The sequence below is a fragment of the Danio rerio genome, chromosome 12, assembly GCF_052040795.2.
Source record: "Danio rerio strain M-AB ecotype USA chromosome 12, GRCz13ab, whole genome shotgun sequence".
NCBI lineage: Eukaryota > Metazoa > Chordata > Actinopteri > Cypriniformes > Danionidae > Danio > Danio rerio.
In genome coordinates, this window is record NC_141032.1 from 38159861 (window position 1) to 38176350 (window position 16490).

The window sequence follows — 16490 nt, forward strand, 5'->3', positions numbered from 1 at the left end:
CGGGGAGGGATTGCGTTTTAAAAATCTTATGCTAACTGGTAAATATTTAGGCAGATCACCTACTGCAATGGTTTTCAAAGTGGGGGTCGGGACCCCCCGAGGGGTCGCGGGACAATGAAGGGGGGGGGGTCGCCTGGTGGTTTCCAAAAATCTATTTATTTTTAATAAACCATAAAAATTACCATATTTTATCCATAACCTTCTAAAGAGAAAAAAATAGTCGTTTTTACCATATAAAGTTACTATAGTAGCTTATAGTTACTACTTCTATTGGATTGCAACCCTGGGGTAATTGCATTGTATTAAAGACACAGCAATATTGCAGATGCAGCAGATTTCATAACACCTGGTTAAACTTTGTGACCCATTTACAGCTCTCATACATAAAAAAACAATTAAAAGAAGAATAGACTTGGGTCCATTGGTGTGTGTGTGTGCCATTGCATGCAAGGTTTCTGTATTTATAACCACCTCAGAGGATATTGGGGGTCACGAGTCACTGGCATTGTCATTTAGGGGGTCGCGGCCTGAAAAGTTTGGGAACCCCTGACCTACTGCACCTTTAATGCTGGCATGATGACTCAGAAGTCACCTTGTTTACTTTATTCATGCATGTTTGTAATCTTATTGGGTTTATTCACTGGTGCATGTTATTGAAAAGAAAAAAACGTCCTAGTAACCTTTAAGAGAAAATTAATGTCTTCCACTAAAATGTCTTTCCTTTCCACTGACGTCACTTGGATAATGTTAATGTCATAATGTTAGCAATTGAAACATTCCTTGTGCAAAGAGTATTCATTTTGTCTCCATTCTAGCAATCACCACCCACTTTTCTTGATCCGGTCAATTCGCGGTGCAATAAAACGCCGTTTCGCCATTCATGAAAAACATCACATAGCTAGCTGCTATAAAATATAAATGAGCTGCAAATGGCATTTGATGTTGACTTTAATGGTGTGTATGTGTTTGCAGTTTGCAGCATAACAGGAGCAGCAGCACAGGAAATCTTCTGGAGAGAGAGATGGCATTGCCAACGCCTGATTATGGCATGCCCACACGCTTCGCCCAGCAGCAGAGCACAGCACACAGCCGACAGAGACCATACAGCGTGGCAGTGCCAGGATTCTCACAAGTAAGCAGATATCACACACACACCCTGTCTACCCTCAGTGCAGCACCATTATGTACACAGAGATTAACCTTGACAGATATATGTATATATTAGTATAGCTTTCTATAAAAATGTCATTAGTACCGAAGCATTAATCACCTTTCATACACATTCATCAGACATGCTGAAATATAGCCGAGCGACAGTTCGATTAGAGCAGTCCAATCTCCAGTTAACCGGATAGAGGACGTTCCAGGACATTACCCTAAACCAGGATCACTTTCAACTGGGGGCCGTGTGTTATTTTAGCAAGCTGAGCCCACATTGAAAAAGACCTGTCCTGTTTGATTAAATGCCCCTTTGAGAGGCCATTTTAAGATTTATGAATAGACAGATTTGAGGTGGGGACAAATCAAAGAGAAGCGACTGCAGCAAGAGTGTGTCTGTGTGTGTGTGTGTCTGTCTGTCTGACTTAGGAGGTCTTCATATCAAAATGAAATCAGAATCACCTTTATTGGCAAATACACTGGAATATGTCTTGGTGTGCTACTTAAAAAATATAAAGCTATGAAATAATAATAAAAATAAATAAAATAAATAAATAAATATTAAAAAGTCAAATTAGAGATATTAATTGTGCATTGTAAAATGCATTTTCATACATAGATGCCAGAGTTGGTTGTAACACGTTCCACAGTAACGTGTTACTGTATTCACATTTTTGAAATGGTTGCTTCTTCAGGTGGAAATACATTGATTTCATTGAGCATGAAAACAAAAATATTGCTGTGAAATGCAGTCTATGTTTAGTCTCTAAAGAACTTTCAACTGCTTTTAACTCGACCAGCAATTTGTTCAGCACTAGAACAAAAAGCATTCTACGACAATACTCGTCACCAAGGAGGACCCCGGCGCCCAAAAACAAGGCGGTCCAACTCCAAATTGAATTTTTGTGCAGGACCAGGAGTGATGGTCATCTTCAGATTGTAAAGAGAAGCGTAGCTGCTTATAGGGCTGTACACATATTGCGTCTTTTGCACGTGTGCGTGTATTGGAGCCCATATTGTGCACTCACATTTCCCAGCCACACCCAGTTGAAAACAGCTAGTCACGTGACAAGAACTGACCTGTCAGCTTCATACTTCGGAATATCCACATTTAGGTAGACTAATTACCTCAGACAAACACAGAACACCCAAACACTGCAGTGCTTTTCATACTGTGGATGTTATTAGTTTCAGGTATCCAGTTTTCTTCTTTTGTGTAAAAAAAAAAAGACAAATGGGTTTGGAACAAGTAAATGATGAGAGAATATTAAGTTTTGGCTGAACTCTTAAGTATTTTAAATATGTCAAGCTGCTGTGATCAACCCTTCGTAGAGTTTTTCAGTAAATATATTAAATTACTGAAAGAGCTGCAGTTTATTTAGGATTTTAATACAGTAAATATATTTTAGATGTTTAAAAAGTAACTTCAAAGTAATTAGTAACCTCATTGCTTTTTACATGAAGTAATTAGAAATGTAATCAGATTACAATTTTCCAGTAGTAATCAGTAATTTGTAATGTATTTTTTAAAGTAACTTACCCAACACAGATGGATGCATAACCCTAGAAAGTAAAGCTATGCTTCGGCTTTCTGGATTTTTAATCGAAACAGAAGTCAGCATTGCTTTAAAACAAAGAATATGTAGGGTTTGACATTTGAAATTCATCACTTATTTTGATAAATCCTTGCGTGATTTTTTTGTACTAATCTTTAATAAAATAATCCAATTTGTATAGCATTTCTTGTGTATGTGTTCATTTTACCTTCTTAGGAGATTCAAAACACACGGCACAATCCCTTCCTCACAATCCTCTCACTCCACCCTTTTATTACACAGTCAATCATATTACGTCGACCACTCAATAGTTAAAAACAATCTCATTTTCGTTTCAATATACTGTAATTAACCACACAAGAAATATTTCCTTCACCCTTTAAAAGCGTTATCTCCATTGTACAGGAAAATAACATCAATGATCATCATTCACTTATTCATCTCTACGTCAATGTAATGAAATTCCGAAAGTCTATAACATTAAAAATGCATTTTCATCTTATTATTTGTATCATTACTCAAAATCCATGATTCACAATATTATAGATAAACAATAAAACATTAAAGAAAAACTGATAGGTCCAATTCTTCATTTAAATTACGAGTATTTTCTGTTTTTATTATGATTATTTTCCTGTTTAATGGAGATAATGCTCTTAAAGGTGAAGGAAACATTTCTTGTGTGGTTAATTACAGTATATTGAAATGAAAATGAGATTGTTTTTAACTATTGAGTGAGTGGTCATCTAACTAATAACGTAAAGTGATTGACTGTGGGATAAAAGGGTGGAGGGAGTGGATTGTGTCACACACTGAGGAAGGCATTGTGCTAAAACATCTGTGTTTTGTATCTTCTAAGAATGTAAAATAAAGTTTATATTTAATTAATGCGAATCATGACCTTCTGAATAATATTATTATTAGATTAATGAACCAAAATTTAAAAAACCGCAAGCACACTTCATTAATGAACGTGATTGCTCGTGTATGTAAAATATAGCACACTCTCATAGTGGTAAGGAACACTCTTTGTCATGGATTCAGAAGTAGGGCTTTGTTACATAACAAAGCCAGCAACGAACATAACCCGCTCATATTTACCCCAGGGTTTCCTGTTTAATGCATTCAATATTTATTGTCATGGCTGTAAAAAACAGATATGCCCAACTGCTGTTCCTCTGGTCCCCTGAAGTCATGCATAGTTGACACTTCCAATTGCTCCTCTTCAGAATGCACTCAATGACCTCCTTTTTACTCCCCGTTATAATAGAGATGCTTTAGCTCCAGCATCATCAATACTGCAGTTCAGAAGTAATGCATGTTCTTCTACTGCCATCTGCTGGATTTAAAGATCTTCTTCTCTTCCTTCACAGCAAGGGCTGGAGGAGTACGAGTCTCGATTCCAAGCAAGGTAAGACCACATTTTCACTTATACAAACACTTTCTGAACAACACTGACACGATGTTTAAAAACACTTTGAGTTCTTTCTTTCTTTCTTTTTTTGTTTGAATAATTTCTCTCTGGTTTTGTTTAATTAAAAATGCCACGTTTATATTTTGAACTCATGACAATTTTGGCAAGCAAAAAAAAAAAAGTGTTGTTTGCTTGACCTGCAGCCGGAGCAGACGAACATAGCAGATGATTCTGATGGTCTAGCCCAAACAAAAGGTGGGCAGGTGACCAAGAAATGGACACCTAAACCCATATTGAACAGGAGAGAATCCTCTGATTGTTTAAATGGGTTTCATAAAAGTGATAGAGTCAGTCATTGATGGTCATTTCCCCATAGATGAGAGGCATAGATATTATCTCAGACAATACTTTAACAATCTGACTGCACAAGATTTTTAAATTGTAGATGTATAGAAACAATGAAGAACCCTAGTTCATCCATGGGGAAGCAGACCATTCCCAGCTTTTATTCCAAATTCCTTAGCATCCCCAAATTTGACGTAGGTGCTGATGAACGTTTTTAAACAGTTTGTGTTTTTCTCATTTAAGTTTCCATCCCATTCTTGCTTTTGCTGTCCACGTGTGTCTGTCCTAATTAGACTTTAAGTGTCTTTTGTTCCAGCTTTAATTTCTATAGGCATATTCCCATCATAAGCAATCCCCACATGCTGCTGTAGTTTCACTTTACACCCTGATACACACACCATTTAGATTGGACTTCCATGATGCATTTGAAACAATGGGCTGCATTTTCACATTACAAGTGTATGCCTCGAAAGCTTTTTATGATTCCTGGTTTTGATTAGCATGTTTAAATAGCATTATTTATAAATACACATACATGTCTTGCAGGAAATGCAGCCCATTATATTATGTTTGTAATCTGCATTAATATAGAATTATTGTAGCAATAACATTAAAGGCATAGTTCACACAAAAAAGAAAATGGTCATCATTTACTCGTGGACTTCTTCCGTATTTGCAGCATAGAATTGGAAAATAAATCCGGCTTAAAAAATGGCTATTTTCTATATGTCTCCTGAAGGCATGCAATATTTAAAACAACTGTTAAACTAACTATTCTGTTACATAATGAGTCTGATCAAGGTTTCTGCAGGTTACACAAAGTCAGATTTAGGACTTTTTAAGACCTTTTTAAGGCTGTTTTGAATGAAATTCCAGATTAATACAGGGCTAAACACTATGGATTTTTCTTATGGCTCGGTTGATCCTGTGGAAAAGGTTTACTTGCCTCGTTCAAAAAATTACAAATGAGTTATTTTTTTCCACTTATTTTAAATAATGTGTCAAAACAAGAAAACCCTAGTTGTATACAAGCACATTTTTAGCATACCTGTTTTTCCCAAAAAATAAAAATAAAAAAACATTTTGGTAAATTTGAATTTGGCTAAAAGTGTTTTTGAGATGGATTGTTGGTAATTGGAGACATGGACAGATGAAAATTAAGACTTGTTTAATAGGATTTAAGACCTACAAGACAATATTTTAGTGAATTTAAAACTTTTTAAGACCTAAGATTTTATTTTTGAAATTTAAGACATTTTAACCCTTGTGCACTGTTCAAATTTAATACCATTTTGTTGTGTTCAGGGTGAAAACATCCACTGAATTAAACATGACACATGACACATAAAATAAATCAGATAATTTATTTTATCAAATTTCTTTTGCATAAATCTGTTAATCAACCTCAGTCCTGATCAAAACTATGAAATTGTTTAGAAAATTACAGGATTTTATCTCTTTAATTGCTAAATTCATAAATTATGTCACTGATTTGCTGAAAAAAATACACACAAAATGACGTATTTTCAATATAAAAAGTATGGACTGGATTGTGGACTGGATTTTTTTCTTCCTTTTATTACAGTCTCTGACATGTAATAAAATGCTTTGATGCATTGTTAGATTTTAATTTTTTTCCTCCCTAATTTACTGTTGGTGGCTGTTTTTGCCCCATTGACTTCCATTATAACCACATTTGATGGTGCATACATACAGTCTTTGTTTTTGTTTACTCCATGCAGTTCTTAGAGCTGAGATGCATATTTTGATTTTCTCAAACACATCAAAGAAAGCGCATAAAGGTCACTCTCACACACTCACAGACAACTTTAATTTGTTGCTATACTCCATATAAAATCCAGACACTAAGCTTTTTTTCTTCTTAAGGGTTAATGGTGCCAACTGATGATCAACAGTAAAAATGACAAATTTTACCTCTTCCCAACAGGGAAAACCACCAACAATCAATGCATGAATATATGGTGTCATGGTTTTGCAATGTTAAAATGGAAGCCAATGGGGCAAAAACAGCTAGCAAATTAAGGTGAAAAAAAGAAAATTGATCAAAAAAAATGTATCAAAGACCATGTTGTTTCACGTTCAAGACTTTGATAAAAGGTAAAACAAATCCAGTCCACAATTACTTTTTATATTGAAAATGTCATTTAGTATATTTTTTATGATAAATCAGCGACATCATTTATGAATTTGGCAATTAAACAGTTAAATCCTGTAACTGTTCGGAAAGTTTTGATCAGATCTGAGGTTGATTAACAGATTTATACAAATAATAATAATAATAATCTGATACATTTTTACAGCAGTTTAATTCAGTGGATGTTTTCATCCAGAACATAAAAAAGAGTAGTAAATTTGCCCAGAGTGTATTGTTTTTTTTTTTTTCAATTCAAAGCATTTTCTCAAAATGTGTGTCAAAATAAGATGTCACCCAAAATCATTTGCTGAAACAGAGAAAGTTGTGGCCAAATTAAGACTCAAAATCAGTGGATGAAAACATCCCCAACAGTAGATAAGGGTTAAGACCCAGCAGAAACCCTGATAATGTTTCATTACAAAATGACATCAGCTACAGACCTGGCATGCATAATACAGTGATTTACTCATGTTGTTTGCTTCTCTGAGGCACAGCTTATTTATAGAAGAAAAACAAATGAACTAGATATTTTCACATAGCATTAAAAGAAAATTCCCAACTATATATTGAAAGCTAGTCTCCAGTGTTCGATTCATATGGGCGTTTAAAAGGCGCCAGTACACATAAAGTCACACCAATTTGAAAAGTGCAAGCAAATGATGACAGTTTTCATTTCTAGGTGAATTATCCCTTGAACATCAGTGCTTATGCTCTGTGCTTCAATGTGTCTTTGTCCAAAGCCGACCTGGCAGCATCTCCCTCTCTTTGTTCTACAGCACGGAGGGCAAATTGATTTCGACAGTGTGAGAGGACAGACAGACAGACAGACACACACCCTACCCTCCGTCCACATTCACACCCCTGTCTTCCTTTATCTCAACAATCATCCCCTTCACTCCACCCTCAGAGGAAGAGGATCTAGATCCACTTCTCTTTCTCGTATTTTATCCGTTTTGGAAGCAGCCTAATGGAGCCGGAATGCCCAGTGTTCCATCTTGACCTTCCTCATTATACGCTCCTTTCATGAGGATGTTGAACTTACTTCAATAAACATGCTGAATTGCCTATATGTATCTCTTGCCTGTCTTTCATGCATGTACATGTCAGCAATGTGTAAAGTAAATGCATCAATTCTGCCATACAGGGGTTGACTGATTAAAGCCAAATGAAAATACAAACTCATTTACATCATGAGCCTTTCTTCTGTGGAACACAATACGGTTTATTATATAACATCTAAAAAAAAGAGTAGTGCTGTAAATGTGCGTTTCATGTCAAATACAAAAGTGAAAGCAGTTTTTTTACTGACACCTCAAAAGAAAGATCAAGATTGATCTGCTTCATGATCTGACTGCAGTCTGGGTTCATTTATTATCTCTCTTTATATAGCCTAATTTAAGCCTATAATGCAGAATTCTAGCCAACGTTTTTTTAATACATTGACTAATTCGATTTTTACAAAACTTGACAACTGAAACGAGACTATATATGAGAAAGTCTTAACTCTAATTTCCCTATTTCATACGTCACGACTTAATAAGTGTATATGGTGACCACAGCTGATCAGCATTATTTATTGTCACTTTGGAGCTTGGCAGCATTTGGATAATACTCTATTGTGCTCTATTGAAGAAAGCATATTTGTTATGGGGAGTTAATGGAAACTATAAAGCTGCTGTGAATTCATTGTTTGTAACGGTGGATTTCTTCACATATAAACATGTTAATATTGAAAAGGAAGGATTGAAAAACTATATAGATTTATTCAGCTGTTTTTGAAGTATTGGTTTCCACTCTGCAGTTGAGTTGATTTAATCCTTCTCCACAGCTTTCATTGTTTTTCCACTTGATTGATTATACTGCTGATGTAAAAGTTCTCCATGATCTCACATCTCATCTGGAGCCTCTTCAGTAAAGTGTGTTTTTTCTAAATGCATCAAGTGTTGATTAGAGAAGGTCATACTTGACCTTCACGGTGTCTCAAGTGATGTTTGTTGTGTTCTGAAGTTAAATCCGTTACATACAAATGAGAAAACATTTCCTGGAATAGAATTCATGCATGAAAGAAAAGACAACTGGTACCTACATATCCATATCCCATGATCACCCCCCACAAGAGGAGCAATAAGCTGAGAAGCCCCAACAAGCATTATTGTTTCTAAAAGATGTCTAATAGACGTCTAAACATAGTTGTTTTGGCTAAAACAAGGCTAAATTTGAGCTGTCAGTTAAAATCTAAATCAACGTCTAAAAAGAGGCCAAAATTAGACTAGTCATCAAATCAACAGAAATAAATGACTACTGTGGAAATATACATTTCTATCATCTAATTCCAAATGAACAACAATCTACGTATAACTGAAAAGTTATATTCTTTGGTTTTTAATTATATCATTTCATTGACATGCCAGCTAGGAGGGACATTTAACTTTGCCTTGCTGACTACAGGCTAAGCCACAGTGATGCAATTATCGGTTTCAGAGCATGCCTGTATCTATTGTCTTCTCTGTCTCCAGAACATCATTTGCATACTGTAGTACTTATATACTGATGAGATCAGACCTGGAGAAGGCATGGCACCCTGCAGACAACCAGACTTCATTTGCATGCTTTGTTTGACTGTCCCCACCTACATGTGTAAATGTATAATGTTTGCTGTGCAGTTTAGAGTTTGCTTTCGATGACGCCACAGCCTCGCTGAGTTCTTCTTATTAAAAAAGATTCTGCTTTGAAGACAACCGAAAGATTCTCCCTGGTTTTTGGGGCTCACTTATTTGTTTACAACACTGCACATATAAAGTCTGTCTAATCTGTCTTTGCGACTAGTCTAGTTTTGGCCTATTCTTAGACGTCTATTAGATTTTCACTGACAGCCCAAGTTTAACCTTGTTTTAGTCAAGCTGTCTAAGTTTAGATGTCTATTAGACATCTATTAAACACTAAATTGTTTGCTGGGTGTTGAACATGATTCCTAACCATGGTAAATCACTGTAACGCATGGTTGGCTTATTGCTTGTATAAATAAAAAGCAGAAAGAAATAAAGAATAGTCTACAGGTGCCAAGCAACATCTTTGCTGTAGAATGTTCAGCAGTGTATATTTTTACAGCGATACGTCTATATTAACAACGTGCCAAGTCTTAATATAATCCATGTGATCCAGTGCCTTGTACATAGCATATACTATTTGTATATACCATTAATCAGATAATGAAATGTAAACATGAATATTTTCTTTTGACATAAACACATTTCTTTTATTTACTTCAACAAGATCCCTGTACAGCTTTTTGATTCAAAACATTTGTAAACGCTAGCAATAATCAAATTTGATACCATCTTTTTTTTTTAAGTTCAGTATGACTTTACACTTCTTATAATACACTTACACGACACTTGTGTGAGTTTTTAGCTTCTTTTCACAGGAGTGAAAGCGTAAGTCTTTTAGTTCCAGTTTGACGAAACGGAACTGATCAAATGCTTTTTTATAAAGATTCGAAATGCTTATGATTAAGCTTTCTCTGATGTGATAGAAACACTATATCGCTTGTCAAACAGTAATGTTTAAAGCTGCGCTCACTGCTTTACTCTGTATTGTACTTGTTCATGAAGGTGATGCACAATTAAATAAAATGCACCTTCAGTATGTGTGATGATGGATCTCAATTTGATCTCTTTTTTCCTGAACTGACGATCCTGCCCGGTGCTTTGTGTCTATCATTCCCCTGATAGTTTTGTTTTTTTGGCTCTCTGTTTGTCTTTCTCTGTTTGTAACTAACCCCATGTCTTGCTATAGCTCTGCCAACACTCTCCATCTCTGTTTTGATGAATTTAGAGACAAAAGCAGTAAATCAAGGACTGGAAGCCATTGCCAGTGTTTCTTCTTTCTGCACTAAAGTAAAGACCGCCACGCTCAGAGAGAGAGAGAGAGAGCTCCGCCTCTGTCATTTATGTCATTTTGCTTCTGGAATGCCCACTTTTGGATGTAAACGGAGAGAAAGTACAATAATTGTACAGCAATGTGTAAACTCTCCAATGTGCATGTTTTTTGCCCAAATCTAGAACGGTGTAATATTGCTAAACGAATATGTGACTTTCTACACTTGAAGAAACAAATAAACAGTTCTTCAGATTAAAGTGGTGTAGTCATGTCTTAGATAGTTTTTGTCTGCCCTCATCATAATCATGCATCAACAGACTGAGAGACTGTCTTCATTTGAGTTATTTGTCTCTAAATTGATCTGAAATGGGTCAGCTGATGTTGTGGAGCGAGTCTTTTACTCTGTGTCCTTTAGCTGTGCAGTTTAAGTGATTGTCAAACACTCATATATTGATCACTGCACACACTGTCAATAATAGTGAAATGTTTGTCCGCACAAAGAATGAAAACTTTCAAATCATACAATAGACAAGAAAGACTTTAGATTTTTGGCTTGACAAAGTCTAACTTAACTGGAAGATTTAAAGGTCATACAGTCTATCAGAAAGACATACAGATAGCAATACAGATAGTCAAAATAATGCTTGAACACTCTTTGACTACAGTGTTTGCTATGCTGTAAAATCATTGTTAATAATTTGCTATAGAAATCTGGGTAATTGCTAATGTGCTAGCATTACTACCAATTTAAGAGTGCCTTAGAAGGAGAATGTAGATATACAGGGTGATTCAAAAAGAATACCACAACTTTGAGAATCGAGAATCCTGCAAAGAAAAATAGGAACGCTAAGCATTTTGTCGTCGATTTAAGGAAGCTCTGAAGTTTCACATTGATGAACTAAAAGAAGGAATAACTGCAGCTATCCAAACTGTTACCCCCGAGATGCTACAGAGAGTGTGGAACGAGTCTGAGTATCGGGTTGATGTCACTTGAGTGTCTGGAGGGGGTCATATTGAACATCTATCAACTTGTTTTCTACTGAAAAAAAACTTGAAGTACTCTTCACATTGATTAAATACCCAGTGTTCCATCGTGTTTCTTTGATTAAATACAGATTTTCAAATTGTGGTATTCTTTTTGAATCACCCTGTACATACAGTAGCTGAACAATAAGATTTCAGAACATGGAAATGTAATACTGTTAACCTGAAACACCATTGTTTCCTCATTCTCATGTAAATCTCATCATGAGATAAAATACCAGTTTAAAACAGGCCAATCGGAACCATACACCAATTCTGACAATACACATGGGGATCATTAATATGCATGACAGTGTATGATTGGCCACAACATTTTTGAGTGAGATTACAACAGAGATATATTTTCTTTATTTTTAAGTTTATCTAAGCTTGTATTAGACATACTCTGTATGTGGGACTTTTTTGATAACGAAAGAAACAGGGATACTAAAAAGTAGCTGTTTAGTGAGTGTTCATAGCTCATCTGAACACATAATTCAGGACGCAGATTATAAATTCATCCAGAAGTGGGATGAGGTCTGTTTAATTGTATCTTTGTTAGTTATATATCGTCTATATTGTTACATTTAACACAATCCTACTGTTGTATATGTCAGAGAATTCATTATATTGAACTTATCTATTGAAAGACATTCTATATATAAATATAAAGGTATTTATATCTTATGTATAAAATGCTCAAACCAAAAAGACTTGAACACACCTGACGTACAGTATGACTTGCCAACTCATAAAAACAAACTGTCCAAGAGGACCTGAACAAACCATTATACTAGATGGAAAGCTTAAATAAATCTAAAAGGTTTCTTAGACTGAAGTTAGATTTTTTTGTCAGTTGGAGTTTGAAGAGTCAATGCAAGTATTTTATTATCAAATGTTCAGGAAAACTGTGTTTGTGGTCATGGGAGAAAACTAGAGGAAATTGAGGAGTCTGACCTGTATAAAGACCTGTTCTGTGTTTGATGGTTGAACTGTAAAAAATTTTAGTTTATTTTACTTAAAATAAGTGAGCAAACCTGTTCCTTTTAAAATTAAGTAAATGAACTATGTGCATATATATAAAAAATAAGTTGGATCAACTTAAGTCACAAGTCACAACAGTTTTACTTTTAATTGATATAAAGTCAATGCTTTTAACGCAACAGGTTAACTCACTTTTTTAAAGTCAAGTAAATAATCACTTTTTACAGGGCGGCTAAGAAATAGCTAAGAAGTTAGACAAAGAAAATGTAGTTTCCTTAGTAGTAGCTCAAATAGAATGATACTATTTTTGCTTTTCTCAAGCCAACATGATAAAATAGTAGTTTTGATGGGTTTAATAATCATTCTCATTTCGAAACAAAAAAAATAAATCAATAGAAACCATCATAGAATTAATGCTATGTTACGAGTTAGTTATTAGTTAGTTAATGCTTTTAATAGAAATGATATTGGTTTTATTAGATACTTAAATGATTTTAATGATAAACTTACATGTTTTCATTCTATTGGTGGCATGTTAAAATTAATAAATCCTAATCGAATAAATTCCAGAACACACACTAAACCATTAAAACATACTTGATTTGATGGTTCAAATTTGATGGATTGTAATGTTTTTAATGGTATTTGAGTGGTAACCTGATCAAATCATTCTTGTTGTGAACAGGGGTAACAAGATCACATCCTTCAGCCTTAACTATGTTCATCCTCATGTTCATTTTATCTGTTTTGGAATCAAATCACAACTAATACGTTTATAAAATCATATACTACTAGCATCTAATTCCTTAAGCTATGAACTGTCAAATGCATAATGCTGAGTTAAATTCAATGATTAATAGTCCAAAGTTCTTGTAAAGGTTTTGAATTTATTGTAGGCAAAAATCTGAAAATCAATTTTTTTTACTATTAAATGTCAAAGTTGTGATTCTCAAGTCACTGCAGAAGTTTCCATTTGTGTGACCTTTGAAAGCTGATGATCGGTGTTTTCTGAAGGTTACAGCAGCAGGCTGCTTTAAATACGACAGCTTTCAGTGAAAGCCCCAGCCATGTTTTATTTGATATGAATTATAGAAACATTAAAACTATAAGTTGTTACATTAAAGAAGACAAAAAGTCAAAATCCAGGCCTGTTTTCATTTCTCTTTCAGCGTGGTTCCTGAATTTGAACGCTTTTGAGTGAGTAAATCATTTAATTAATAGGAAAATAAATAAAGAAACTGCATGACATCATTGCAAGTCCTAAAAACAATAACATTTCAAGGCCCCAAATATTTCAATGCTTAGTAGTATTTTTAAAGCAATATCTAATAGTAATGTTTGTAAAATACAAAATGTGTGTGTTTAAATATGTATTTTGGCACAATTATTCACACAAGAAGTGTTTGGTGTGGGTCTGTATATTGCCACTGGTTACTTTCCCTCCACAGCATGTCAAAGGTTATAATTTGCATGATTATAAATCAGTTTCATGTTTTGTCCTCCCGCTTGATGCTATGAAGCTTCACTTTGTTCAATGTCATATTTGAAAATGAAATATGATGTGGTCATTTCCTGACATGACTATTAATACAGCTACTCTGAAATGAATCTTATGAGGAATGACGGATGGATAAATGACTCCGGGAAGAGAGACGGAACTTGAATTATAATCGCTGCACAACAAAATCTTGCACAATTTACCTCCATTTACTCAAATATTCAAGTGTATCTATCTGCGGACTCCAAGAGAGTGGCGTAACAAGAATGGGGTGCAACTTGTAGTAAGTTAGAGATGTAACTTGCAGTTATCGAGACCCCATTGAACCATGCAATATGTCACAATGAGATGTTGTTGGCAAGATGGATGAAATATTTAACAGAGAATATTTAAAAAACGCTTTCATGAGTTTTCTCCAAATTTATCCAAAATCTATACATTTGATATATTATTATATTCATTCATTTAGCAACTCCACTCAGACTTCTTTATCTGTTTTGTCATGACAGTAAGCCTACTCTGCATCGCCCCCTGTGGCTGCAAATAACAGAACAATGGTGAGCGTGTCAAGTATGAGACTCCTGGCTGTACGTTAATAAATGTGATTGGTTTAGGGTTGAGGAAGGTGTAGATGTTATAAACTGTGATATTGGGTTAAGGGTTGGGGTAGGTAGACGTTAATAAATATGATGGTTGGGTTTACGTTTGCAGAAGGTGTAGATGTTAATAAATGTAATGTCTGGGTTTAGGCTTGGCGAAAGTGTAGATGTTATTAACTGTGATGGTTGGTTTAAGGTTGGGGTAAGTGTAGACATTAAAAACGATGATGGTTGGGTTTACGTTTGGGGAAGGTGTAGATGTTAATAAACTGTGATGTTTGGGTTTAGGCTTGGGGAAGGTGTGGACGTGCATAACTGTGATGGTTGGGTTAAGGTTGGGGTAGGTGTAGACATTAATAACGATGATGGTTGGGTTTACGTTTGGGGAAGGTGTAGATGTTAATAAAAAGTAATGTTTGGGTTTAGGGTAGGGGAAGGTGTGGACGTTCATAACTGTGATGGTTGGGTAAAGTTTGGGGTAGATGTAGACATTAATAACTATGATGGTTGGGTTTACGTTTGGGGAAGGTGTGGACGTTCATAACTGTGATGGTTGGGTAAAGGTTGGGGTAGGTGTAGACGTTAATAACGATGATAGTTGGGTTTACGTTTGGGGAAGGAGTATGTTAATAAATGTGATGGTTGCGTTTAGGTTTGGGAAAGGTGTAGACGTTAATAAATATGATGACTGGGTTTACGTTTGGGGAAGGTGTATATGTAAAAAAAAAATGTGATGGTCGGCTTTAAGGTTGGGTGAGGTGTAGCCATTAATAACTGATGGGTAAAGCACTATCTTGCTGACAATAGAGCTGTGGCGTGGGTTCCCATAACTTCAAGTTACAGTATGCAGACAGACCCTACTCTAAATATTGAGCTTTTTTTTTTTAATTCATTCCGCATGCCACAGGATTTTTGAAAATACTTTTAAAAACATGTTTTAATACAATGCCACATCACTTTAAAAAGATGCTGCGGTTTGTTTGTTTTTGTTTGTTTAGAACGATGGATCCTCTCCAATTCAGCACATTCGCGCTCACATCTCGGCAAAGACAAAGAAATGCTGCCAGCAAGCAGAAACCCAAACTCATCATAACTGAAGAGCTTGGATCTCGCCTTCTTCATTAGGACTTCAAATGCATTTTTGTTTTTGTAAGCCACATGGACTGTGACGGTTGGGTTAAGGGTTGGAGTTGGTAGACGTTAATAAATATGATGGTTGGGTTTATGTTTGCAGAAGCTAAACATAAGATTAAAGCTACTCTACAGAACTTTAACTATGGCAAATTACCCAGAGCTACAGAAAGCCACGCTCTGAGCTTCTTTTGACACAAATATTGCCATTGCTATTAATTCAGCTTAATATAGATCATTCAGATCATCATACATGATTTCCATCTATGACTGGAAGAAACTAATCTCTTTTTTGTGTATAGAGAATGTGAATTTTAAGTAAAACCTTTTTTATTTTAAGAGCTGTAAAAAGTCTGTTTGGTTTACTGGAGAAAATGCTCAAATGACTAAATATTATTTAAAAGCATGATACTTTTCTATTTGATATTGTTTTTTACATAACACATGCCTTTCTGCCACCATATGAAAAATGAACTGCGGTTTCCTGCACTTTATTTCAAATTAATATTATTTCCATAAATTATTGTTAGCCACAATCAAGTTCTCAGGGTATGTTTACACAGCAATATTTGGAAAAAAAAGAGAAAACTTTTTTTTTTATTTTGCATTTAATATTGTATTAAACGATAAAGAATTCTAAAATATAAGTTTGTAAAATTGTGAAATTCTTTTTTTGGTCTAAAGCAATGTGTATTGTCATCTGCTGTCATTGCATACAAAAGACAGTATTTTAGTTGTTTTGTGTGAT

At 34.9% G+C, this 16490-nt stretch overlaps 1 protein-coding gene across 50 annotated transcripts in view; it reads left to right on the plus strand.

Moving 5' to 3' along the window:
• baiap2b (BAR/IMD domain containing adaptor protein 2b) overlaps nt 1-16148 on the plus strand; it is an 86952-nt gene extending 70804 nt beyond the window's left edge. For 8 of the 50 annotated variants that reach the window (XM_087276755.1, XM_087276772.1, XM_087276776.1 and 5 more), the window contains 3 exons: nt 973-1132; nt 4088-4125; nt 7405-10764. In XM_087276755.1, coding sequence (XP_087132881.1) covers nt 973-1132; nt 4088-4125; nt 7405-7435 — 229 coding nt within the window. In that variant the 3' untranslated portion in view covers nt 7436-10764. Of the gene's footprint in view, nt 1-972; nt 1133-4087; nt 4126-4331; nt 4384-7368; nt 10765-13683; nt 13712-15609 lie in introns of those variants that run through there. The other 42 variants (XM_087276779.1, XM_087276778.1, XM_087276790.1 and 39 more) reach the window with 9 other exon arrangements.
• The last annotated feature ends 342 nt before the right edge of the window (nt 16149-16490 follow it).